Source organism: Mustela lutreola, chromosome 16 (assembly GCF_030435805.1).
Source record: "Mustela lutreola isolate mMusLut2 chromosome 16, mMusLut2.pri, whole genome shotgun sequence".
NCBI classification, from domain to species: Eukaryota; Metazoa; Chordata; class Mammalia; order Carnivora; family Mustelidae; genus Mustela; species Mustela lutreola.
The window spans coordinates 3,223,838-3,239,662 of NC_081305.1; the positions used below are offsets into that span (position 1 = coordinate 3,223,838).

General features: G+C 63.8%; 2 protein-coding genes across 6 annotated transcripts in view; one reads left to right on the forward strand and one right to left on the reverse strand.

Annotated features, from left to right (window-relative positions):
• Positions 1-15,825, reverse strand: part of GSE1 (Gse1 coiled-coil protein) — a 387,275-nt gene that overhangs the window by 36,450 nt on the left and 335,000 nt on the right. The gene's annotated exons all lie outside the window — the stretch shown is intronic.
• Positions 2,508-3,662, forward strand: LOC131817443 (collagen alpha-1(XVII) chain-like). The gene is made up of 2 exons (XM_059150775.1): positions 2,508-2,750; positions 3,345-3,662. Exons 1-2 carry the CDS (start codon positions 2,535-2,537, stop codon positions 3,549-3,551), a joined length of 423 nt encoding a protein of 140 aa, XP_059006758.1. The 5' UTR covers positions 2,508-2,534; the 3' UTR covers positions 3,552-3,662.

Below are 15,825 nucleotides of genomic sequence, written 5' to 3' on the forward strand. Positions count from 1 at the left end.
GGGGGAGGCAGACAGTGCTCGGGGACACCACGTGGTGAAACGGACACGGGGTTGAGGCCCACCGGTCCAGGCCAAACGCTCAGGGGAAGGCGTGGCTACAAAGGGCAGCCGGGAGCCAAGCTGCCTCAGGAGAGACCCTGGGCTCTCTCCCACAGGGGACATCAGTTAGGCGTGGCTGGGTCACCTCCCCAGATGCCTCAGCACAGGCCTGGGGGAGGCCAGCAGAGCACTGCGGAGGGGAGGGGGAGACACACAGGCCAGGAGCTGTCCACAGTCCAGTCCTGGTCACACGCACGGCGCAAGGCCACACAGGCTGGCTCCACGCCCAGCACTTGCACCCCATCTCCAGGCCCCACACGGCATCCCTGCGCACCCTCACCACTGCCCGCTCCGAGGCCTCAACAGGACGCTCGACCAGGAACAGACGGACGAGCACGCACATGCACGGCTGAAATATGGGTCACCATAGGGTCTTAAAAACACACCCACCAAATCTTCGTTCCTCAAGCCCAGGGACGGAGAGGAGCTCTCTTGCCCCGACAGGGGCCAGACTTACGGACTCACTTCTGATGAACAGAGCAGGGCAGAAGCAACAGCGTGACTTCCAAGAAGAGGCCGTCAGAGGCACGGTGGCCGCTGTCTCGCCTCACCTCAGCAGAGCTCCTCAAGAGGCCAGGGACAGTCCCAACTTTCCTGCCATCTCCAGACAGAGCCTTGTCCCAACCCTAGCCCGGCCGAGCCTTCGGATGAGACCACTGCCCCCGCTGTCAGCTGGACCACAGCCTTCCTGGAGCCCGAAAAGTTCGATCATCTCCAAATACTCTATTGCCTTTACCCACGGTCTCCATCAACCACACGCTCCCTGTCTCCTCATTCCTTAGAGAGCCAGCCGCCTCTCTGTAATCCCCAATTCTGTGAGACAGGTGCCAGTGTGCCCGTTTTACAGATGGGGCAGGAAAGCCTCGGATGCCGGGCCCGCCAGAAGGCCAACAGCAGGGCTGAGATTACCACAACAAAAACCCTGTTTATGCGAAAGTGGCCAGGGCCCTGACGCAGACCCCTCCTGCCCACAGCGCACACGGAGCTGAGAAGGGAGGGAGGCGATGTGGTCACCGCACCTCGCAGCGACCAGTCCCCAAGGCCCAGGAGCTGGTGGGAAGCCACTGCCTAGTGGCCATGTGACAGGCCGGCCAGCTGGTGACCTGGGCAGACCTGCTGTGGCTGCCAGCTGACAGTGCTGGCCAGGGTGGCAAAGGGCAAGTCCCAGGCCAGACCCCAAGGATCACAGACCCCTTACGGTGTGGGCGGGTGTCTTCCCCGAGTGGCAGCAAAAGGAACAAAGGTCTCACTTCTGTCCTTGTGTCTACGCCGTAACTTCCCTGCACTCAACCAGGCTTTCACAGAGCAGGGGGGACCACGGGGGCACCTGTGTGGCTCAGCTGGTTCAAGAGTTTGCCTTCGGCTCAGGTCATGGTCTTGGGGTCCTGGGATAGAGCCCCATGTGGGCTCCCTGTCAGCGGGGAGTCTGCTTCTCCCTCTCCCCCTGCTCGTGTGTGTGCGTTCTCTAACACGTGACATCTTAGTAAGTAAATGGGCAAGGGGGGCAGGGTCAAAGAGACGGACACTCAGCAGCGTGAAGCTGGCCGCCGACAGAGGCCCCAAGGACACCCCTCGGGCCAGGGCCTCCCCTGCTGGAACTCAAACCCAAAGCCTTACCTACTGCTCCCCAACCTGGCCTGGTGACGAGGGTCTTTACGGATCAGCTATGCTGTGAACGTCACGGTCACACTCCTGCTGGCCCCGAGTAACCTCCCCTCCCGCCTAAGTCTCCCCTCAAACGAAGCCCAGCACCAGCTCCCTGGGCTCTGGCCAGAGCCCTCTGGGTTCCTGGGGGTCCCCCAAAGCCGCCGTCTCTGCCGCGGTGTCGGCTGTGGGCTCCAGGGGCGCTGCACACCAGGAAAGCTGCTGCGGCTGTCAGGTCACTTAAAATAGAATCTGCACCCAGCCACTTCATTACGGAGCTAAAATTAGCAGCACTCCCGCAGCCTGCAAACCCGGAGGGCGGGCTGGGGGCCACCAGCCGCCCGGATGGCAGTTCCCGGCACCCATGATGGAGCGCCACAGGCCAAGCTCACAGGACCCCGACGCCTGGCAAAGGGTCACCCCGGACCCACTATGACTCGACGCAGCCTCGGGTGGGGTCCCCCTTGCTCCCCCAAGCCCTGCCCCGGGAAGCAGAGGTGGGCCTGGGTCTCCCCCACGCACGTGCCCTCTGGCCGAGTCCGCGGCGGGTGCTGCCACGACCGCGGAGCCCACAGGGGTGGGCTGAGGGGAGACGGGACCTTGGGGTGGCCCCCGCACCCTCAGGAGGCCCCAGGGGAACAGGGGGCACCTGCTCCCCGTGCCCTCATCAGAGAAGGTATTTATTAACTTCTGTGCTCCTGGCCGTTGACTGAATTCTTGTCTACATTATCAGCTCATGTAAATTCATTACCCTAACAGCTGGGAATAAGCTCCGCGCGTGGAGGCCGGTGATGGATGAGAGCCGGGGGGCCGGGGGCAGCGCGGGCTCCCTCCGCACCGCGCCCTCCAGCTCTCCCGCCACGTGCGACTCAGTGCGACTCGGGGCGGGTGGCCTCCTGGCTGCTCATCTACATCACGGTCAGCTCCTCGGGCCGGGACTCCTGCCACCACTGGCCGCCCACGCAGCCTCCCCAGGGCAAAAAGCCACCATGGACAGAAGCCTGGAGGTGAGATCCCACCATTCCTGAGCCCCCTTGTGGAGAGGCCAGGATGTCCCCGGGGCCCCCCACCCGGGGCCGGCGCGGGAGCCCAGAACCCACTGCCCTGCCCCCTTCCCGGGGCTCGCCACTCCCGCGGCTCCTCCTCCCCAAGGTGGCGTCTTTAATCAATACTTTTCCTCTTCTGCCTCTGCTTCTAATGTGGCCAGAAGCAGCACAAAGCTTTAAAAAAAAAAAAAAAAAAAAAAGGCAAAAGGCCCCGCGGTCAGGGCCGCTGCAGTTCCCTGCTCTCCAGAAACCCCCCTTGTCCTGGTTCTCCAGAACGAGCCCCATGCTCTGATCAGCAGGATTTAAATGGGGGGGGGGGGGGACCAACACGCCGTGAACTGTGGTCCCGGCCCCCTCCCTCCTGTCGTATTCATCAGCACACGGGCCTCCCACCGGCCTCCCGCAGACCCTGTAATTACCGCTTCCTTTCATGGGTTCTGCCCGGTACCAGACCTCGGGCCTGCTCCCTCCATGCTCTCTAATTACAAGCTAATGGCTGAGATGAATTTTCTGCTGGCTCCCGGTTCAAGCACCCGTCCGCCCCTTCCCCCACAGCGGCCCCCCCTACCCCGGAGTAATTATACCCCGCGGGGCCGGCCCGGCGGGGGCCTCCCTGGGCAGCCCAGCGTGCGCAGTCTGGACTGGGATTCTCGCCCTCACCCCCCTGGTGAATCTTCATTACCACGGAGAGAAATGTTTATGAGCAAATACAGCACGTCCCTGGGCTCAGGACCCTCCCCCTGCGCGCCTTCCACTCGGTGACCCCCGTGCCCCTCAAAGGCGGTGTCCCTGCTGCCCTGACAAGGCCAGGGTGACCCCGCCGCGGAGACCGGGCGGGTGGCGGCGGTGTGGGGTGCCACGTGATCCTGGGAGCCCGAGAAGCTTCATAATAAATTCATTATTATATTTGCCGTTGGCGTGTTCCTAGCTCACTCGCATGAAGCAATTTTTCTTGGGGGTGGGGGGCGGGAGAGTCGGGAAGGCCTTCCTGCTCCCGGTGCCCAGGGTGGCCTGCTTAGGCCTCATGTCCTTTCTCGACTGAGGACAGCCCCTCAGGTTGGAGGCTGCTAAGGGACCGGGGCCGCTTGCTTGTGCCGAGTCCCAGAAGAGGACTTGCTCCCCAAGACTATGGCGGCAGGTGCTGGCCAAAGCCACGGCGGGCCTGGCCGCTGGAGCAGGGAAAGGCCCCAGCAGACGTCCTGGGTCCTGACCTGGAATCAGGGAGAAGGGCAGGGAACGGAGGGAGGGAGCGAGGAGGGGCAGGGGCAGAGTGAGGCCGGCCTGCGTGTCCACAGGAGACCACGGCCAGGCCGGAAATGAGTAAGGAGGCAGCTCCCTCTACCATGCGGCGGCCACCCTCCCCCGCGCGGACCTGTCACTCAGCAGCATCAAGGCACCAGGGAGCCCAAGACAGGAGCCTCAGAGCCGCGGAGAGGGTCCCCCAGAAACAGTCAACGAGCGTGGAGCCCACCCCTATCCAAAGCCAATTTCCAGGGTCAGCTGACAGCCGCTGTGAACCCGGAGCGGGGTCCAACCCAGGCCACGCAATGCTCACACCGCGAGCGGTGCTTGACAGTGGGAGGCCCTCGGGGAGACCAAATCCAAGCTCTAAGGAAAACAAGAGAGAGAAACGTTCAAGAGAGACCCCTACGCCCATCACTACAGGCCCACGCACCCGGTAACAGCTTAACAGGTGTGGGCCACGGGGGCCGGGGGGCCTGAGAGGTTCCCGGGAGGGATGCCCTCTCCCAGCGGGAGCGACGGGTGGAACGCAGAGCAGGTGTGGGGTGGCATCCCGAGGAGCCCCCCCAATGCCAGAGCTGGCCAAGGACAGTCTAGGGGTTGAGATGGAAGGCTGCCGACGATGGGGACCGCCCGAGGCCACGGGTGGAGGGAAAGGACAGCAGGAAGGCAGCAGGCGGCGGGGACATTCGACAGCGTCATCACTCTGAGCGGCGGCTGCGTCTACAGAAGCTGGACAGACAGAGGAGGACAGATGAACAGCAGGGGCGGGGGGTGGGGGGCAGCCGTCCTGAGGGCGCGGGAGAGGCAGCAACCACAGCACGGGGAGAAGCAAGAGAAGGCCAAGAGACAGGGTCAGGCTGCAGCCCCGAGTCTGGGACCCGGGGAGGCGTTCCCCAACGACGCGGACGGTCCTCAGGGCCGCCGTGGACGCACGGACCGCTTTGCCCGGAACATCAGAGTAACTCTGTGAACAGACCCCAGCTGGCAGGGAGGCCCCCCAGAGTCACACCGCAGGGCAGAGCCGGAGCGAGAGCTAGGGATGCCCCCAGCCAGGCTGATTCGGCCCACCCCATGCCAGCGGTTTCTGCACATCGCTGCCTCCTGGAGGTGGATGGCTATCGGGAGTCTCAGGGCCAGAGACTCTCCCACCGCAAATGATCCCCAGAGGCCTTGCCTCTTCCGCCCACTGTACACAGGGGCAAATGGAGGCGGGGAAGAGAGTGCGCCCTCATCCAGGGCTGCATGCAGAGCAGCTGGAACCCTCTCCCTTGCTGCTATGCTGGGAATCAAGGTGGAAAGATTCCAGGAGGGCCACCCCCTGGGGTCACCTCGTTTTCGGCAGACCCCAGTCCTAGGACAGCACCCACCAGACCCGGTTTCCACTTGACATACAAGCCGGGAGCGAGAAGGAGGATCTGACTGTGGGACCCCCACCTCCCCACAGCTCCTGGCCGGAGGGCATCCACCCTGGGGCCGCCTCAGGGTCCAGGTGACAAGCCAGGTCTGGGACCCTTTCAGTGGACTCCCAGAGGCACGGGGTGCAGGAAGCGGGTGGGGGTCCAAGGGGTCCGATGGAGAGGAGAGGTCTCCAAGGCAAGAAATGCAACCCCGCCAGGAAGTGGTCACTGAAACTCCCCACCTTTCCATGGAGCAGCAGGTGAGGAAACAGACCAGGAGGGCAGGGGGAGACAGACATTGAGAAGCAGTGGGAAGAGGAAGCAGGGGCCACTTCCTGGCCAGCCTAGACCCCACCGCCTGCTCCCTCACTGCCGTTGGCCTTGGGCCTGGAAGTCCGGGTATTTCAATGGCTCCTGCCTTACCCCTCCGGTGAGGGAGGGACAGAGAATGTCAGAGCGCTGTCCCTCCAACAGAGTGGGTGTGGACAAAAGGTGCCCGTGGAGGCAGGCTTGGTTCCCGCTGCAGTCTCACCCCAAAGGACACTGGTTAGGTCCTCCCAACAGAACAGGGATGGAAGAACACCAGCCACGCCCTCCCAGGGGCTCAGCCCACCAGACCTGATGGGGAAAACAGTGATGCCTCGCATCCTTGCTCAGGCAGGGGACTGGACTGTTGGAGAACTAGCCTGAGGACCAGTTCCAGGTCTAGCTCCGATCCCACTTCTCAGGAGGACCCTGCCATATCCAAACCTCAGTTACCCCATCAGTGATGGACGGGGTGGGGGAACGAGATGCGCAGGGGCAGAGGCGAAGCAGGCCTCCTCCGACCCTCCACCTGCCTTTACTTGGCTTGATATCAAGCCATGTTGCTTAAAAGTGAATGAATCCACGTTGAAAATGGGAGACTTCAAGTCAAAAGGAAGATTTCTCAAATAAAGTCAAAACCACCCAAAGCCATCAACCTGGGAAGGGCAGTTGTCCCAAGTCCCCACCCCTCCCTACTGTCTCAGGCGGGTTTGCCTGCTGGATACAGGGCTGTGTCTCACCAGGTCCGAAACTACCTGGGCTCAGGCAGCGGATAGTATCTGTGGGAGCTTAGAGCTCGCTGTGCACGTGGCCGGGACCCTCAGCCCAGATGTCACCAACACCTTAACTCCATCCCAACTCGGCAGGTAGAGGCTGACCCCTCCACATGCTCAGATGTGGGGGTGAGGGCCCATCAGACAGGAGGCCGTGATCCTGGCATGGGTCACCACCAAGCGAGCCTTGCTTAGCTCAAAGCCAGCATCTGCCGCAAATTATAAAAAAGATTTTTGCTTGTGTGTAAAAAGGTCTACTATCATCACGGTCAAAAGAGAAGACCAGACCCTCTCCTACTGAAAACATACCTACTGAATTCCGTAACGGGATGTGCCAAGTTCAAAGCCCCCCTGTATGTACAGCATCCACGAACAAGGGTCATAGACCCCCAGGGCACAGCACGCTTTATGACGTACGGGAGCCCCGAGAATTAACACCTGTTCCCAATGTTACACACCAGGGGCCAAAAAAATAGGAGGCATCAAAGGAAAGTTCCGAGGGTACTTCCTACGGGGCTCATCTACCATCTGCACAGCCCCACGTGCCATGCCCAGACACCAGCAAATGCTCCCCTTCCCACCCCCAAGAAATCCAACTACCTTGTGGCCAGAATGGGACCTTGAACAGGGCCCCCGGGGAAAGGTTCCCCAAGAGCCATGAGCCCCCAGGGTGAACCCTGCCACAGGCCAGGCCGGTCCCCTTCTGTCCACAGCTGTCCTCCAGCAAGTGCTGGGAAGCGAACTGTCCAGGCCTGAGGCATCCTTCACCTCCTAAATATGAATCCCTCCAAGCCTGCAACTGCGAACCTGGAAGGTTCCTGCAAACCCAAGCAGGACGCGGAGGCCCAGAACAGGCTCTCACAGGCACCAGGCTTCACCCTCGGGGTTTTCCAGCTCTTCCGGGTCACACGGTGAGAAGCAGCCCAGTCTGCCCCGGAGACCCACCGGGGTGGGGGGCGACAAGGCTCTGAGGGACAGGTGTCGGCTACACGAAGGGGTTTCTTGCCCCCTCGGGGGCCAAGGGCTGAGGGGTGCAGAGGGGAGCTGGCTGAGCCAGAAGCGGGTCAACAGAGCTCTGGGGTGCTGTGGTGGACGGAAGCAGCATCCTGCCCCCACGCCTAGACGTCAGATCTTTACACTTCACCTTTCCCTTCCCCGCACCCATCCCCCACCCCACCCCCGCCAGTCCCGGCACTGGAAACCAACTATCAGGTTAAAAATGCACCACCTGTGCCCAGGGAACAGGCTCCCAGGGGCCGGCATCCCCAGTAAGGGAGCCCTCCAGTTAGGCAAAATCCTGTAAGACCTTACAGGCAAAAACTGCACGATGCACAAAGTCTACGTGCCCAGAAGGGAAAGTCCCAAACATCCACCTGATCTCAACCACAGGATCTCAGCCCATGCCCCTGATCCCCCAGGGAGCTCGAGCAGTGGTGATCAGGTGGCCTCTGGAAGGGACCATCTACCCAAATGGGAACCAGAGGCCAAGGAGGGGCCAAGCGTTCCATGGGGACTGATTCCGTCTGAGCTTAGTTTTCTCCCAAGTTACTGGGGAGGCGACACAGGACCTCCCCCGCACTCCGGAGGTGGCAGGGAGCGATCACACAGCCCCCACCCTCCCCCAGCTCCACGGATGCAGGAGTCCCGCTGAGAACTAGAGCTTTACTTATTCTACTTTGTATCTTCCTGTCCAGTGAATGAACAGTCCCGCCCTCAGCACGTGTAAGATGGTAACAAAGACGCAAAGATAATGCACTTGGCAATTTCTCTACCAAGAACCTGCTTCCCAGCGGGCAGGCAGGCACAGCCCGCCCCCCCCCCCCCCCCGTGGAGGGCCCCCATTTCTCCTGGACGATGGTCAAACGAGGATGATCCCTACCTCACAGTCCAGGCCCTCCGCAAGGACAACACGGCCCCTGTCCCACGAAGGCATCCGCATGCCCCCCTCCCACCACGGGCTGGGTGGCACAGCAGTGGATGCCCCCAGCTCTGGCTCAGCCCAGTGGAGAACACGGGGGGGTCAGCATGAGGGAGGCCCCTGCCCACCTCGCTTGGACGCCTGGTCCCGCTCAGTCTGACACACAGACTTTCCTCTGGGTCGGCTTCACCTATCCGACCTTGATACCGCCCTGACCAAAAGCTCACCCATTCCTTTTATTGCTGCCTGTGGCCACACCCCACCATCTGAGCCCAGGAAAGGCCACTGGGGGAGGGGTCCTAAATCGGCTGAGAAGAGGGATGCCCATGGTTTCAAGAGGGGGAGGGAGTGGAAGCCAGTAGGTGAGACTCCAGGAGGGCACCGGAGGGTCAGCATCTGGGGGGTGGGGGGTGGGGAGGAGTGGCCGCAGCCCCTCCCACATGTGGCGGGCAAGGCCCAGGCCGAACAGAGCTTTCAGGTTTTCACAAACTAAAACCCCAGGCATACTGGGGTCACCCAAAAAGGCGGCGATGTGCTGTGTTTTCTTGGACAAACCTGCACCCAAGAACCCTCTGCACCAGGCACCGCCCTGAGCTTTTCATGAGAAAGCGTTTGACCTCCAACAGTCTGAAGGCACAGGTGCCCCCGTTCGTCCCATTTTACCGATGAGAAAACAGACCCAGAGGTCAAGTGCACAGAATCACACGATGCCGGTGCCCTTGGCAGATGCCCTTGGCAGATGCCCGCGGGGCGCTCCCTGCACGCCTACAAGGTAGCCAGCTCCTCTGGGCTGTTGGCCACTCCGGATGTGGGGCATCCGTGTCCCCTAAACCCTCAGCCTGAGGGAGGTCTCTGCAGCCCACGGTACAGACGGGACACAGCCGGAGGGATGCCCCACACCTGGCGGACTCTGGCAGCCCCCACCCCCCGCCCCTACAACGTGCAACTCCTCACACATGTCAAGTTCTCCCGCTGGAGGAACCGGTTCCAGGACTGGAAGGCTTGGCGGTCCATCCACATGCAACTCTGCATGCAAGGCCCCTCAGGAGCAGCGTGATGCTCGCCCGGGGGGGCCAGGTAAGGACAGTCACCTTCAGGACCTCATCCCAGGTGAGCACAGCGCCCAGAGCCATCCAACAACCCCGGGACGGGGTACCCCCGCCCCCCGGCAGGCGAGGGCTTCCGGGTCCCCGGGTTGCCTCATCCAACTCTGGGGCAAAAGGGACAGACTCTGGTTTCCCCGGGAAGACCCCCGCTCTCCCTAAAGAGCATCAGTCCACCCGCCCCAAGGGGAGAAGTCCCTTTCCCGCTCCCCCGGCAGCGGAAAGCACTCCTGGCTCCGTGCTAGGTCTGCGGTCACCTGGGCTGCGGGCGGGGGCGGGCGCTTATAAAATACAGATGTCCGGGTCCCACTTCTAGCGACTGGGCTCTGTTGGCCACAGGTGTTTTAAAGTTTCCTAGGCGACTCCAAAGTGCGGCCAAAAGTGAGCCCCAACACCTGAAGGCTTCCTGCTTCCCCCAACCTCCTTCAACTAAGTCACTCCCCCAAATTCCCAAATCCCACGGGAGCCCCCAGAGTCTCAAGTTCAACCAGATCTTCTCTCTTGCATAGATGCTCACAAGCCTGCAGATCCCTCCCCCGGCCACCTCACCTCACCCTCCCCGGAGCTGCTTTCACTTCCCCTGGCCCCACAGCTGCTTCCCCTCTGCACTTGGGAACAGGCTTAAGGCATGAAGAAGAGCACGGCAGGGGCCTGGCCCTCAGGGATCCCAGGGTGGTTTGGAGCTGCCTGGAGAATCCCAGGCAGGGGGCAGCCTGCGCAGACACAGGGGCCGAGCACGGAGGCCGCGTGGTGTGGTCCCGCGGAGCAGAGGCGGAGAGCAGAGCGGCTGGTGGAGGGGAGAAGCTGCAGAGAGCAGATTAAAAGGCCCCCAGTGCGCGTTTTGGCAGGCGTGCAAAGGGCGGCTCTGGACGCGCTCCCGTGTTATCTGTCCCCACACCTCCCAGCAGCCAGCCCCGGCTTGGTTCACAGGAGACGTTCAATAAATTCTCATTGACAGGAACACTCTGCAACGTCACCTCCCGCCTGTGGCCTCGGCTGGGAGAAGGGCCAGCGTGGGGAAGTGCGGCCGGCAGCATGCCCCCCACCCCCGCCCTGCACTGCACTCCCAGAGAGGGAGAAATGAAAGCAAGACGGACGGTCTCGGACGCAGCGGCCTGGCTGAAATGTCGCCCGCCCCACAGCTCCCTGCAGGTTCCCAACCAGCTGCCCCGGCACACCGGGGAAGGGCGGCAGGCAGCTGGATGCAGCCCTGTGGTTTGGAGCCTCCCTGTGTTGCTGTAACAGCGATAATTAACGTGCTACCACCCAGCCCCAGCCCGGCGTGGACTTCGAGTAACCCAAGCTGGGAATTCCAAGCCTTCAGATGGGGCCAGGAAAAACCGGCCTTGCTGGCTGACTCCACAAGCCCCTGCGAGTCCCTGGGGCAAGGAGAGAGGTAGCAGCCAGGTCTCACTCGCCTGCATTCTTCTGGAAAAGTAGGAGCCACCAGCACCCACCCGTCAGGTAGGGGCGCAGAGCACAGCGGCCCCTCCTTCTCAGGGCAGGGAGGGGAGGGCCTCACCACCTGCCCAAGGGTCAAGGGCAGTTAGGAGCTACTGGAGCTGGGGAGGGCTCAAGTTTGGAGTTGCAGGACTCAGATCAGCCACCGAGTGGCGCTGTGTAGGTGCCGCTCCTGTGCCCCAGGTGGGAGATGCTGACCCAGGGGCAGGAGCCTTCTGCTTTGAAAATACAAGGCTCTCTGGGTGGCTTCCCAGGGACAAGGAAGTTACTGGCAGCCAGACAACCGCCCGAGGGGACGGTTTTACGAAGCCCCCTGGAGCCTCCAGAGAGATCCCCTTCTGGATGTCAGCTCTGGTGTCGCCCCCCATGTCCCTCTGAGTCTCTTTGCCCACCCATTAGGGGACTGATTCTCAGCCCTGGTCTGGATATTAGATCTGGGGTGTGTGTGTGGTGGTGGTGGTGTGTGTGTGGGGGGGTGCTTCAAGCAACCTCTAGTCTAGGGCCAGGAACCCAGACGCTATGGCTTCACTGGGTCTGGGGAGACCAGGCCACTAGCCATGTTAGAAAACCAACCTTGGGAATCTACAAACCCTTTTCAACTTTGACAAGCCAGGATTCTGAAAGCTGTCCCCAACAGGTCAGGGCCTGCACCAGAGGCCAGCCTGTGGCCTTGTCTGGAGCCTGGCCCCACAGATAGGCCGCTGCCTGGAAGCAGGATGGGCCTCCCAGCTTCCCCTCCCAAAGTGGGGCTGACCCTGCTCGTAGCCCCAGCCCCTCACCGGCTCCAGACTCACAGGCTCCCAAGGTTTACGAAAAGAAACCCTCCAAGTGTCAAAACCTGGCCGGCCCTAGCTGCCCCCACCTTCCCCCTTCCTTGCTGCGCCGTGGTGACCAAGTGACAAAGACCAACGCAGAACCGGCCATCAGGCGCCTCCCCACCCCCTTCACCCAGGGGTCAGGCCTGAGCTGATTCAGGCGCTCAGATCTAGCAGTGCAGCTGCTCTGGCTTCCTGGTCCGCCCGGCGGGGTGGAGACTCCTCGGGGCGGCAGGCGGCCGCCGGGATGACACACTCGCAGCCTGCCAGTCAGAGCCTGCGCCCAGGGGCCCCTCACCTGTGGCGTGGCCCGGCTGAGTCAGGCGGCAGCCTGGGCTTCAGGTTCCGCCATCCCCGTGGGTGGGTGGGGGGGCTGTAAACACGGGGTGAGCAACTTTTACATGCCGGAGCTTAAGTAACCCCATAGGAGATCCAGACACGGGCTCATCACCAAAGGTTTCCCACACCCTGCTCTCCCCCATCCTTGGCCAGGAGGGCCCAGAAGCCCAGGCGGAGAGGAGCTGGTGGGCCAAGCAGGCCAAGCACCCCACCAGGACCTGCAGGCCCACTGTCCCGCCTCCTAGAAATCCGCTTAGGCCGGGAGGTTCCCACCCAGAGTAGCCGGGGCCCTTTGTTCCGGCGCCTTCACAAAAAGGAGTCCCTTTTTTTCATCTGGTGGTCTTGCTTTTTGTTTCCAAACCCCAACCTGTGTGGGCCCCAGATAAGGCACCGCAGGGGTTAACAAGGTTTTAATGTATTTTAGGTGCACTTTGCAGACAAAGGCTAGTTTACAAAACAACAGCCAAATCGACTCCACTCGGGGCTGGTAGCCACCAGCCCAGCTGGGGGCAGCAGGTGCTTCCCCACCCAGCACAGGGCCCTCCAAACTTGGGGCAGGCGCTCTGGCCAGGGGCCCCCACACCCACCAAGTCGGGGGAGGGGGGCCTCCAGGCATCTCTTCCCTCCCCAACCCGAAGAACCCCCTTCTTCCCAGGTCCTGCGCCGGCAGCCTCCGCTGCACACTTCTAAGTGGCCCCCTTGTCCCCACCCGGAGCTGCGGAGGGCCAGCCCAACTCCCGCTCCGCCTCCACGGAGGGAATTTAATTAGCCTGCCGGAGAGGCGGCCGGCCGACGAGGTGTCTCTGGTGCTGCAATGTAATTGAATCGGCTCCACTCGGTCGGGCCACTCGCCGCCCATCAGCGCGGCCGCGGGCCCGGGAGGGCTGGGGGCGGGGAGGCGCATCCAGGCGGAGCAGGAAGGGCTGGGGAGGGAAAAGGGCAGCGCGAGTGGGGGGCGGCGGATGCAATCCCCCTCCCACCTCCGAGGCTGGGGCAGCCATCTTCGGCAGGAGGAGGGGCAGGGGCACCAATCCAGCGGGGGGAGGGGCTGGGGGAGAGGCGGGAGGAGAGAAGCAGCGGAGCCCCGGGCGCGCCCTTGGGAAGCAGGGCGTGGGGGTCGGAGACCCGGGAGCCTGCAGCCCCGCCCTCCCCGCGGTCTACCCCGCTTCGAGGGGGAGGGGGAAGGGAGCAAGACAAAAAACCGAACCGCGCGGCCCCCGCCGGCGAGCTCCGCCGCGGGCGCCCCCTCCCCCGCCTGCCCCAGCCGCCGCCAGCACCTGCCGCCGGGGTGCACGGCCGCCCCCTCGCTCCCGCCGCCGCCGCAAAGTTTTTGCCCCGGCTCCGGAGTGCCGACCGCTCGCCCAGAGCCCCCCCCAGCTTCCCACTGCCCCCCCGCCACGGCCGCACGCACTTACACGCCCCTCGCTGGACGCGGCCACCGAGCCCGAGTCCCGCGGCGGCCTGTGTCCCCACCCCGGGCCAGGCCGCCCCGGCCGCGACCCGTGCGGGCGGGAGGGGGGGCTTTGGTTACCCGCCCGCTGGGCTCTTATCGCCGCTCGCACTCCGGGGGAAGTTGCCCGGGAGCCGTGGGCGGCCGCCCCCGCGGAACCCGCGAACTTGGACGAGGTCGCGGCGCGGTGGGCGTAGGGGGGCGGGTTACGAAGACCACCCCCCAGCCCCCGCCCGGCGCGGCGCGCTCACCTTTCATGCCAGGGCCCCGCAGCTCCGCCTCGGCTGACACATGCTGATGCCACCGTCGCCCCGTGTTTGTCCAAACTGCTTATCTCACCCGGGGCTGCGCGGCGGCGGCGGCGGCGGCTCGAGCCGCTGGGGAGGTGGAGCTTCCGGGGCCCCGGCCAAGAAACACCTGCTGCTGTCGCCGCCGCCGAGGACACACCCAAGCGCAACGCCGCCCACTCCCGGGCCACTGGCTCGCTCCCGGCTCCCTGACCTCAGCCAGCGGGAGGTGTCGGGTTTCAGCCGCAAACACACACGCGCGCGCGCACGGACGGGCGCCCGGGTACACCCGCGCGGGCACACGCCCCTCCCCAGCCCGGTCGGCCAGGTGAGCCGAGGACACCAGCAGGTAGGGGAAATGTCACCCTCACGTTCCTGGGGGCCCCTGGCTGGACTGCTCGGGGGTCCCAGGTACAATGGCGCCCGCGACCGGCCACTCAATTCCCAAAGTAGGGGGCAGTGACTTCCAACAAAACCGCCAGGCAAGCGGAGCCCTATAAGGTCTCGTGACCGCCGCGTCCCAGGTGCCTACAACAGTGTCTGGCCCAAAGAAGACCCCGTAAAGAGCGGATAAACTCACATGTCCTAGAGGCCTTCGAGAAGATAACTTTTTGGGGGGGGGGGGCTGGTGTGCGTGTCAGCGGGGCGCGGGGGGCGTGGGGGGGGCAACTCAAGACTGGCTGTGTCCATTTATCCCCCCGACCCCGCCGCACAAGATTCGTGACCTTACCGACCCAACTTGAAAGGGCCGAACGTGAAAAAGTCGAGCCTCCGCGTCTTCCTGCTAAAATTCTAGGAACTACCCCCTCCCGTTGTTCTAAGTAACTTTTGGGAAGGCCACATGCGAGGGGCAGAGGGGTAGCTCTCTAAAGAACCCACGTCTCAGAGGCGGCAGAGTCCACGGAGGCGCCGCTCCACCAGGGGGGTCATTAAGTAGCTGGGGTTGCGGTCAGAGGCGAGGCCGCCCGCCTCCAGAAACTGGCACCACCCACTGGGCCTCCGGCCCCAGCGCAGCGCCTCCCCATTCCTGGCACCCCCCCCCCACCCTACCTCACCCAGGCACTTGACAGACTGGAATGACTCAGGGAGCGTCCTGAAATTCCTGGGCACCCACAGGCGGCAAGGCGAAGGACTGCGCGCCCCAGCCCTCCTCCCCCCACCACCCCCGCTCCGCCCCGCCCCGCCCCCACCGGCGGCGGGCGCCGACTACCAGCCCGGAGCCCACCCCCTGCGCCGCCAGCGTCTCCAGGAAGCGCCGGGTTAATGGGGCACGCCTCGCCCGACGCCCCTGGCCTCGAAGCATTCCGGCGCCCCGGGGTCTGACCCCGCGCGCGTCCCAAGCTGCCGGCAGTGTTGCGATGCCCCAGGGTCTCTCCCTGTACATTCTCTTTGGAAATCGCTCTAATCCACCGCGTTCCTACTTTTGAGCCTGGAGGCAAACCAGTACCCCCACCCCCAGGGCGGCCGCCCCAGCGCCACGCTGCGGGTTTCAACTTTCGGACCCAGGTGCCAGCCCGCGCTCCTGCCAGCCCCAAACCTGCCCCGGGACATGCCCGCGCCGCGCTTGGCAGGCGCGCACGCTGCCGTCCCCGCGGGCCCAGCCTCCCCCGCCTTCCTCCCTCCCGCTCCCTCCCTCCCCGCGCCAGCCCGGATTGCGATGGGAGGGAGCTGGGCGCCTGCCACCCCCCATCCATCTGTTCCAGATGACGCTGGCGGGCCTGGAGCATTCGGGGCCCGCGCCAGCAGGGAGCCGAACGCGCCTATGTGCCCGCTGCGGGGCGAGGGGCAGGGCCCCGAGGGCGCCCCCAAGCCACCCTCTCCCCTGGTCCACCGCCCTACCGCCAGCTGGGGCACACGGAGTGGGGGCGCACGCGGGTCGCCGCCCCCGCCTTGCACAAGGCTCCTGGCCGACCACAAACGAAAAGGGAAACGGACCCGCGAG